At 40.6% G+C, this 10,711-nt stretch overlaps 1 protein-coding gene across 1 annotated transcript; it reads right to left on the bottom strand.

The window, feature by feature from the left end:
- Positions 1–2,263: 2,263 nt before the first annotated feature.
- On the bottom strand, positions 2,264–5,539 carry LOC114911327 (protein CYR61-like). Its single transcript, XM_029255153.1, has 5 exons — positions 5,297–5,539; positions 4,873–5,086; positions 3,614–3,958; positions 3,307–3,509; positions 2,264–3,190 (listed from the first exon to the last, which is right to left on the bottom strand). The coding sequence occupies exons 1-5, from the start codon at positions 5,342–5,344 to the stop codon at positions 2,888–2,890; spliced, it is 1,113 nt and encodes a 370-aa protein (XP_029110986.1). The 5' UTR covers positions 5,345–5,539; the 3' UTR covers positions 2,264–2,887.
- Positions 5,540–10,711: the final 5,172 nt, after the last annotated feature.

Below are 10,711 nucleotides of genomic sequence, written 5' to 3'. Positions count from 1 at the left end.
ATGTTCCTTAACCACAGCTCGCTGCTGTCTCTCATTCTCATGTTTTTATTCCTTTTTTTTCTTGCCTGGGCTGAACATTTGGGTGTGGGTTTGAATCCAGCTCAGTCTGTGGTGTTTGCATGCTTCCCATGTTTGTGTGACTTTCCTCCCACAGTCCAGAGACATATGTGTTTCAAGTTCATTTAGGAATCTGCATCATCCATAGTGCGTTTATGTGTGTGTGAGCAAGTGTGCTTGCTGTGTAAATGTGTGAATGGTTGTAGGGATTTACCGTAATGCATCCAGCACTGACGGTTTCCTTGGTTACAGGTGTCAGTTAAAGACTAGTCAGTCATTGAATATTGCATTGAAGTGTCTTCTACATAAATAAATGTAAAAGTTAATTTTTCAACCTCTTGAACTAATTCAGTATAACAGGACCTATACTTCAACTGAATTAAAATGGGTTCTTCTACACAAAAATAATTACTGTAGGCCTGAAAGTTACATTAATATTAGTGTATGCACTGAATAACATGATTTAATACACCTTCCACTGAAATATTTTCTATGTTTATGTTTTGAACAAGACATTTTCTGGCACCTATCTGCTTTTTGCCATGGTACCTGTTGTCTGAGATACTGGAACATTCCAAAGTCATTCCTTTACCCCCATCAAAGCTCATCACCACATGCAGTTTTACAATGTTTGGCTGATGCTGACCCTTAGCTCTACACCAGTTTTACCAAAAACCCACATAACTAAACATTTTTAATCCGAACCTGAAACATCCATGTAATACAGTGGTGAATAACAGAAGTGTGCCGACTACAATGGCTTCTGGGCTCACGAACAGATTGGACAGGAAGTCTGTTCTTAACTCTGTTCATAAATCCAAAATCACTGTAACCATTAAATCACAATGGACTAAATCACAAAAGATTAATAACACAAGCTTCCCTCAATTTATTTAAGGCTTAGAATTTGTAAAATCCTCAGGTACAGATTAAATAAACCATCTACTCTGCAAGGTTTATTTTATTAACTTCAGTTTACTGATTATAAGAAACTACATGCAGGATCCCAATGTAGGATCCTAGTGGTCTGGAGCCTATTGAAAAACATAGAGTAGTAGGCTAGTCAGGGTATAGCCGAGATGAAATACAAATCCATTGCAGGACAATCACACACACTTGTTCACTCACACTCACACACAACAGGTAAGTTAGAGCCACCAAGTCACTTGAAGCACTTGTGAACTTGCAGAAACCAAACAGACCGAACAGGAATCGAACCAACCCCAAGTCATACAGGCAAGACGATACGAGGCACCTACACAGCCTGTTGCAAAAGTATTTTGCTCAAGCTACATGAAATTAGGAAACATGTTACCTCATAAAAACCATGAAAAAATGCTATTAAAATAAATGAAACAAGTTCACATCTTTGAAAATTCATAACTGTAATGTTCATAAAATGTGGATCAGTGTATGTGCTTTATTGTGTGGAATCTTGCGCTACAATATGTTTGATTTAGACTTTTCTACACTTTTTCATCCCCACAGAAAATATGTAGTCCTGAATGTTACTTGCACTTACTCAGTCTTATGTGTTTACATATTTCAATCGCATCAACATTTGGTGTGCTGTCGTCAGTATTGTACTCTGGTAATTGAAGACTGCTGGTCTTTGAATTCTTGACATAACCCCCAATTTCAGAAATGTTTCATTTCAATTATTTTGTTCTAAGGTTAAGTGAAAAGCACAGCTTTTGCTAATTTATGAATGCAAGTTTGGAAAAAACTCACCTCAAGCTAAAGTGTGGCATTCCTTCCCCAACGTCATTTACATACATTTATCAGATGCTTCTGTCCAAAGCAACCTACAACTCAGTCTGTCATATACACTACTCTGTTCCAGTAGAAAATGGTGTGAAAAAGGACCTGTGCACAAGTCTATGGTGCCATGCATTATCTTTTTTAGGACACACACACACACAGTCTGAAACTGCTTGTCCCAAGTGGGGCTCACGGCAAGCCAGAGCCTAGCCCAGCAATGCAAAAGGCATGGGACAGGAGACACAGCCAGGATGGGATGCCAGTTCGTCATAAGGCTTCCCAAGGGGGACTCAAATCCCAGACCCACAGGGGAACAGGACCTGGTCAAGCCTGCTGAGCCACCACACCCCCTTCTTTTTCAGTAGTTTATAAGAAATATATGTCTAATTTAGCGTTTCTCATTCAAAAGTTGCAACCTTATAAAGTAAACCATAAGCAGTTGCCTCATAAATAAATCTTTAATAACATTTTGTACAATTTAATCCAATATTACATTTAAGATTCCAATAAAATAGCTACATTTTGATAAATAACGATTAAAACATTCAGATTTCACACACTTCCTCTTCAATGCTCTAATGGGCGGGTAATTTGATAGCTGCCAGAAAATGTCAACACTTTATCCACATGTGACCACAGAGTAATTGAACAAGGACAATGTGGTGTCTCTTGCGTTACAAAACATAGAACAAACTTTTAAATAACAAATGTGTATGTAAATACATATATACAAGTCTACAGTTTGAGCTACATTCTTGTGTTTGTCATTCAAAATACACATAATACCTCAGATTCAAAATACACAAATACCTCAGAACTTCATTTTGCAAGTCTAATTACAAATTGCTCCACAATGAAGCTACTTTAAATGCTTCAATTTTATGAAGCGAGTTCTGAGAATAAGAAAAAGCTGGCATAGCTTTCAGCCTCATAGTGCACTCCATTTAGTCCTTGTCATGTTAAAATCGATAATTCCGATGAAAGAAGAGATTGCAGACAAATACAAGTACCCTCTCAGGTTCTAAGGACTCTTTTGTCATTGATGATGGTTGCAGTGATTTCACTTGACTTACTCTCTGACCTTGTAGATGTCATTGACTAGTCTGTAGAAGGGGTAAGAAGGGTCATTGTTATGGGGACAGTTGAAGTTGCACTTGCAAGATTCAATCATCATGACGTTCTTGTAGAAAGTCTCGCCAGTTTCGCAACGAAACTTCACTGGGATTGTTCTGGTCAGCTGTGGACTGCAGCAACGGCCATCGATACAAGATCCACAGTACTTGGGTCGGTACTTCTTTAGGCTGGAGCAACCCGCATAGGTGAACTTCACTTCCTGGCTTGATTTCTGGATCCGGCTGCATTTCTTTCCCTTCTGTTAATGAAACAACAACAAAAAAAAAATTTCTTACTTAACGGGTTTCCAGTGCTAGTGCTTTTGTGTTCAAGCGAAAATACAAAATCAGATGTAAACATTTAGACTTTTTATACCTTCAACTTAGAGAAGGAAGAGTGGCTGCATGGTCGCACTTCGCAGATTCGCGTCTTCTTAACCAGTCTGCATTCCCTGTTGTTGTTGGTCACTCTGCTGGAGATGCCTGTACCACAGGTTTTGGAGCACTGTGACCAGTCTGTGGTTTGAATTATACATTTCTGGCTGTCAGTCAGGTAGTTCTCAGGCAGGACCCTTAAAGCTGCAAGACAAACAGGATGAAGGAATGTAAGCGAAGTTCCTCAATTCCTTACGTTGAGAACACAATGTCAGCATAAAAAGAGTTCCATAGAGACAGTTCCTCACCAGCTAGTGATTTGAGTCCTCCCTTGAACACAGTAATGAGTTCATTTCTGTTGGTGAGGTCACTCTCTGACTCCTCTGTGCCTCTCTGTTTGCTGAAAAGCTGCTGAGTGTGGTCAGTCTCCCTGCTTTCATCACAAACCCACTCCTCACAGCATTCATCGGTGACCTTCACAAGTCGTGGGTTAGCACAGCCCAGGTTGGGCAGGGACAGCTCCTGGGGGCACAGTGGAACACAGCCCACTGCGCCGTCCATGCAAGTGCACTGATGTTTGCAGTTGGGCTGGAAGCTCTCGCCATTCTGGTAGATCTTGCTGTTGTATTCACAGGGTCTCCCCTCCCACTTAGCTGTTAAGAAAGTAAACTCTGTTACTTGACCATGTTCCTCCACTTTACCTACTGCTACTAAGCATCTTGAATATAATGTCACAGCATCCACACAAGCTACCTAGAGCTACACAGCTTGAAAGACTTTATATTGCAATGCAATATATGCAATGAATCACAACCCCACTTCCAATATCTTTAATGAAGATGGAACGATGACACAATGTGTAAGAATACATTAGAGGTCGAGAAAAAACATTTACGTCACCCAACTTTGAGCAAGGTGGTAACTCTGAACTGCCCCAGTAAAAATTACCCAGCTCTATGCATGGGTACAAAATCACTGCAAGTATCTTAACTTTGCAAGCTGCTTTGGAGAACAGTGACAGCTAAATAAGCAATTAAGACATCTCCTTCTCTCTTGACCTCCTGACTGCTCCATAAACCTGTAATACATTAACTGGGAAGAAAAAAGAGTCTAGTATTCCTTATCAGTTCTTAATAGAGCCACTTGTTTACTGTAACTCATATAAAGAGACAGCTGGTAGCGGTGTGGTCCGCGCAGCTGCCTTCTTCACTTTGGACGCAGAGGGCGGAGGATCGAATCCCACCTTGAGCAAGGTACTTAAGCTCAATGATTCGCTTTAGTAAAATTATGCAGCTGTACAATAATTTCAATTCGCTTAAAACGAAGCATCAGCTAGATGAATGAATAAAGTAATGTACGCTGGGGAGAAACGAAACGGTGGTATTTGGGCTAACTGTCCCACACGCACGAGCTGCCTGCCCTGTCAACATGTTTGTTTTTCCTGTAGTTGAGGACAGTTTGGTAAAGAAATGAATGTAAATGTCAAGCATACATAATAATAATAATAATAATAATAATAATAATAATAATAATAATAATAATACAACATCCTGTTCAAGCCCGTCACCTCGGCATATTCCTCGTGTCTCCCCGACGCTGGCGCCGAAGTTGCACTCGAGCCCCTTGGCGCGGTCGCACGGCTCCCACCTGCTGCAGTCTTCGTTCAGCTGTCTCGCGCACACCGCGCAGCAGCCGCACGCATCCAGCACGAGACTCGCGCCCGGCGCGCACCTGGGAGCCTCACGAGGACACGCGCATTCCAGCGGACAGGAGGACCGCGCCTGCAGGTAAAACTCAGTGAATCACTCACTGTAACGCCGCGGACGACGTACTTTACACGTCATCAGTTTTTTTCTTTTTTTGTGAAGCTGAGCTACAATTTCACATTTCTTTTTAATCATAAACTCAGCCATGCTACACACGATTTTATACCGGACATATCTCATAATCATCATCATATGTCTTATTCTATCACGTGCAATTCTTCTTACCATCCAAAAAGTTCCGAGGAAGAAAACGACAAACAGTAGAGATCGCATTCTCCCGTTTCTGGTTTTTACGAATATGAATATTCCACGCTAGCAAGTTTTCAGTTTTGCCGTTTATCTCTTTATTTAGACGCCAGATTTGACGGTCTTCCACTTGTCTTAAGCACGACGTTTCTTCTCCCGCTTCACTTTGGAGCTCCTTCGGCCTGGAGATGCGCTGCGAGCGGCCGCGTCCCTCCGCCTTTATAGCGCTGCTGGCCGCCGCTCCGCTCTTCCACAACTATGCCTGGAATGTTTTTGGCGCGTTTTCCTTCCAAGCGAAGCACCACCCCGTCTAACTTTTTTCTTAAATGAATTTTACCCTTTCTCCGAGCGCATCCTTTCCCTTTCCTTCATTGATTCTTCCCGAAACTTCCTCAAATTTTATAAACATGATCTTAATCAAATTATTAGCAGAGAAAATGCACGCCAGACCGTTTCAAAAACAATAACAAAATAGGCTTTTTTCTTTTTCTTTCAGAATATTACATTTACCGTAGTCTGTAATTTACAAAGGTGTTTTAACTTTTTTTTAATAAACATAACATGTAATAAACTTTTCTAGTCTTTGGGATGCAAGGCGAACCTGAGGCTTTCCTGGCACCATGTTAACACTTGCAGTATTATACCAGTATAATAAACACACTTTTTATCTCTGGATCGTTATCGTTTTTTAAACCTGTAACAAGTAATTCCTGGAAATAAACTGAAGATGTGACTGCATTTGCATATTTGGGACAGTGTAAACGTTGATAAATACAGTAAGTTTCCCATGCTGGATTTTACTTTGACTTTCTTGTCAATTAAACACGGGTTACGACTGAAAAAATATATAGATACACCACATCGCTCGTCCCGAGCGGGTCGCGGTGAACCGGAGCCTTGCCCGGCAGCGCAGGGCCGAAGGGAGGGCACACCTAGGGCGGCACGCCAGTCCATCGCAAGGCACCCCAAGCAGGGCTCGAACCCTAAACCCACCACACACCGGCTGGACCCCCTATGCCACTGCACCCCTTTAGTATCAGAGGAAAAAAAATTTTACTTAAATTAAAATGCGTGCCGATACAGCAGGAAAAAGGCAGTGATTCAAAAATGCTGAAGATAATGCAAAACGATGGGGGGTTGAACGGAGTGTGGTGCTGTAACGCAAGCAGTGGTGCACGCGCACAGCAGCGAGCCATTACGCCCCGTGGTAATGGAGACGCCGAAAGCGAGCAACGCGCGCAAAGTACGCGGTGAGAACAGTAACAGCGCGCCTCTCGACACACCCCCTCACACTGCCCTCCATGGCGCCATTCATACCGGTGAGGTGAGTAGGCCTTTCTGCGATGTTTTTTTTTTTAATTTTTGTTCTTTAAAATTACAAAATTATGCAAAACTTTACTCATTTGCAGGCGTCAATGTATACGCTTTTATTAATTATTTTATTATCTTTTTAATATGAATTACTGTGCGTGATCTAGTCGCTTGACTGACTGTTGTCCCAACTGCACATATGACTTCGCTGGAACACTAGATGGTGATGTGCAATGCTTAACCAGTTCTTTTGTAAGTCATTATTATTGTTACTGTCATGTTGTCTAAATTGGTAACACTGGCAGAAACAATGGATAAAAGTAGTATGACTTTTAAAACCACTGGACTTTTTATTAGATCTTGATAATCTAAATGAATCCTTCCAAATATAGCAATAATAACAAAAATAGATAGACAAACTTCATAGTGATTAAGGAACTGGACTCAAGGGTAAAAAGTTACAAATTTGAATTCCAGGATAGGAACCATGCATGTTTTGGTAATACTTGAAATTTAATAAAAGGAATTTCTACAGAAAATGGTTTTTTGTTTCCTGTGAACTGCGCAGAGTTGCTGTTTGCAAATTATAGTTATAATGTGTTCCAAATAAACTTAATATGCATTTACAGGTTTTCATTTCCTTAGTCCAGAAGGCAAATTGCTCAATATTTTGCAGTCAGGTTTCAGAACTCAAGTAGTTTATTAGGAAAAATCCAAAGGTGGAATGTGGTACATTTGGAATGCTGAAACCAGTTGGAATAATTAAGTGGATCTGGAACAAGTAAAGAGAAACAGCAGTCCTGGGGCATTGAGGAATGTGCTTTAGTATGTCTAAGGGAACATTCCAATGAGGAGTGTCTAAGACTCTTCCTTAGATATCACAGTGGAACTACGGTAAGAGAGAAAGTTCTTCACATTTTTTGTTTGCAGAACTTCAACTTCTATCCAAATTCAAATAACTGCATATAATGTGTATCCAATAATCCACATATTCCATGCTGTACAAACACGTATCCTATCAATCTGGGAAGGGTTATAAGGCCATTTCCAAACAATTTAAAATCCATCTTTCTAGAGTGAGGAAGATTATTCACAAGTGGAAAACATTCAAGACAGGTGCCAATCTTCCCAGGAGTGGATGTCCCGGCAAATTCACCCGAAGGTCAGACCGTACAGTGCTCAGAGAAACTTCAAAAAACCCAAGCGTTACATCTCAGACTCTACAGGACTCAGTTAGCATGTTACATGATAAAGTTCATGACAGTACAATTAGAAAAAGACTGAACAAGTATGGTTTGTTTGGAAGGGTTGCCAGGAGAAAGCCTCTTCTCTCTCAGAAGAACATGGCAGCACAGCTTAGGTTTGCAAAGTTGCATCTGATCAAACAACAAGACTTCTGGAACAATGTCCTTTGGACAGACAAAACCAAAGTGGAGATGTTTGGCCATAATGCACAGCGCCACGTTTGGCGAAAACCAAACACAGCATATCAGTACAAACACCTCATACCAACTGTCAAGCACGGTGGTGGAGGGGTGATGATTTGGACTTGTTTTGCAGCCACAGGTCCTGGGCACCTTTCAGTCATTGAGTCGACCATGAACTCTTCTGTATACCAAAGTATTCTAGAGTCAAATGTGGAGCTATCTGTCCGACAGCTAAAGCTTGGTCGAAACTGGGTCATGCAACAGGACAATGATCCCAAGCACACCAACAAATCTACAACAGAATGGTTAAAAAAGAAAAGAATTAAGGTGTTGCAATGGCCCAATCAAAGTCCAGACCTCAACCCAATTGAAATTCTGTGGCAGGACCTTAAGAGAGCTGTACATAAACAAATGCCCGCAAACCTCAATGAACTGAAGCAACGTTGTAAAGAAGAATGGGCCATAATTCCTTCACAACGATGTGAGAGGCTGATAAAATCATAGAGAAAACAATTACTTCAAATTATTGCTGCTAAAGGTGGTTCTACAAACTATTGCATCATAAGGTGTACATAGTTTTTCCACACATGGCTTCTCCATTTTGGCTTTATTTTCCTTAAATAAATCATGACACGGTGTAATATATCATGTGTTGTTGTTCATCTGAGGTTGTATTTACCTAATTTTAAGACCTGCTATGGACCAGATGATTTTTTTTTTTTATGTCCTGATACGTAAAACCATAGAATTCAAAGAGAGTGTACTTTCTTTTTCACATGACTGTATGCGTGGGCACCGAGGTAGTATTCCTTTATTATTTTCATGAAAACTAAATACTTAGTAGTACACCTCTATGTCCTGCTAGTTGTGACACACAGGCGAGCTGCTCAGCACACACTAACAAAGGAGTGTGACATCACAACTCTTACATTAGGGAAGTGAAAGATGACACAGAAGGGAATTCTATCAAAAGTTGGGTAAACTAGTGCTACAGGCCTACCTGCTTTACAAAACCTGAGGCGTTGAGTCTTATGGTCACAAAGAAATCTCAGTGTGTCAGGCATCCTACTTGGCCTTTCTCAGCCATTCCTTGTACTACATAAACAGTGGACAAAGCTGGAGAACACATAGGCTATGGGCTAAATAGTGGAAACATTACATGAAGAAGACACATCTGTTAAGAAACAAAAGAAAAACTACAAAGGAAGAAATACAGTTGAGATATTATGAAGAAAATTCAAGTACCAATATGTGTCATTATAAAAACCATTCAATTGCACTTTGATGAAACCACTGGGACCCTGCCTTGGACAAGTAGTTATCAATACTGTAGTAAGGTTCTAGAGCAACAATAGACGGCTGACAGGAACATAAAAATTACCAAGTAATGGATCCCTGCAATCCGGGTGCATCCAAAAAAAAAAAAAAAAAAAAAAAAACCAATTTAGCAAGGGAAACAGTGTCAAAACAATAGAATATCCCAGCACAATTCAAAGCTTTCCAGCAGAGAAAGACACACTAAATAGGATAGTTGCTGAAACTAAGAAGCAAAAATCTAAACATGTGTCTCCACTGTGACAATCTTAAAAAACTGGACACAATTTTATTTGGAGAAAGCCAAAGGATCCCTAAACCTAAACTGTCATGCCCATCATTAACAATGGTGTGGAATCCATGGGTCTTGAACATTGTAATGCATGTGCATATTACTTGTAACTCATTACATAAAGCAGTGGTTCGGTTTTACTTTGAATTTGTGTGAAAAGTATTGAATCAGCTTTATGTGCATTACTTATGGAGGACCAGATTTCATTATTAACAGACATGCTAGTGATGCATGTAGAAAAGAAAAAGAAAAAAAGACAGTCACACCCTGTGATCATTACTTTGAAACAGAGCGAGATACTTAAAACATTGTTGAAAAAAATAGTAAAGGAAAATTTTAAAAAAGCACACACGATTCTGTTCACTCACAGTCCCAACACCAGCAGACTGTCGGAGGTGCGTGAGACACTTTTAGCCACGATGGCCCTTCCCGCTCTGGGAGGCCCCACACACCGACACACACCAAGTGTGTAGCGCCAGCACTACCAGCTGGCATCCAGAGGCCAAGTATAGCAAGAACTGCATCTTACAAGCAATGCCACATTGTTGGCACAGAGCTGACATGTACAGTTACAGTTTAGCCAATCTATTCACAACCACAGATCATTTAATGTTTCGTTGGGCTGTGTCCAATCATGCCGGCATGTACTTTGTCTGCTGTATTATATAACTACTGACTGGAAATTACACAAGGGCTAATGAGCCTTTGTCTATATATATTTTTGTCAGTGCTTATTGGGGTCCATACCCCGGGTGATAAATCCTGGAAATTAATTGGGTCTCAGCAACTGGCTTAACTCATTTAGAGGATTTCTTCAATTCAGAGAAATCCAAATGAAATGAGGCAGTTAAATTTAAAGTGCAGGATAAAGTGTTTTTGCCTTTAAAAAAAAATATCTTCATATGTTGTGAATGAAGCGAGGCTAACAAATCAGGGTTTTGAATGAGAATTATCATCGTTTATAAATCACAGTTAACTTGCGCGAGGCTACCACCTGTCGCGTGCGGTTGTTTGTGCTTGTGTTGTGCACGTGGGGGGCCGCTCCCCCGG

The sequence above is a fragment of the Scleropages formosus genome, chromosome 9 (genome assembly GCF_900964775.1).
Source record: "Scleropages formosus chromosome 9, fSclFor1.1, whole genome shotgun sequence".
NCBI classification, from domain to species: Eukaryota; Metazoa; Chordata; class Actinopteri; order Osteoglossiformes; family Osteoglossidae; genus Scleropages; species Scleropages formosus.
This window is presented reverse-complemented; position numbering and strand designations above follow the sequence as displayed.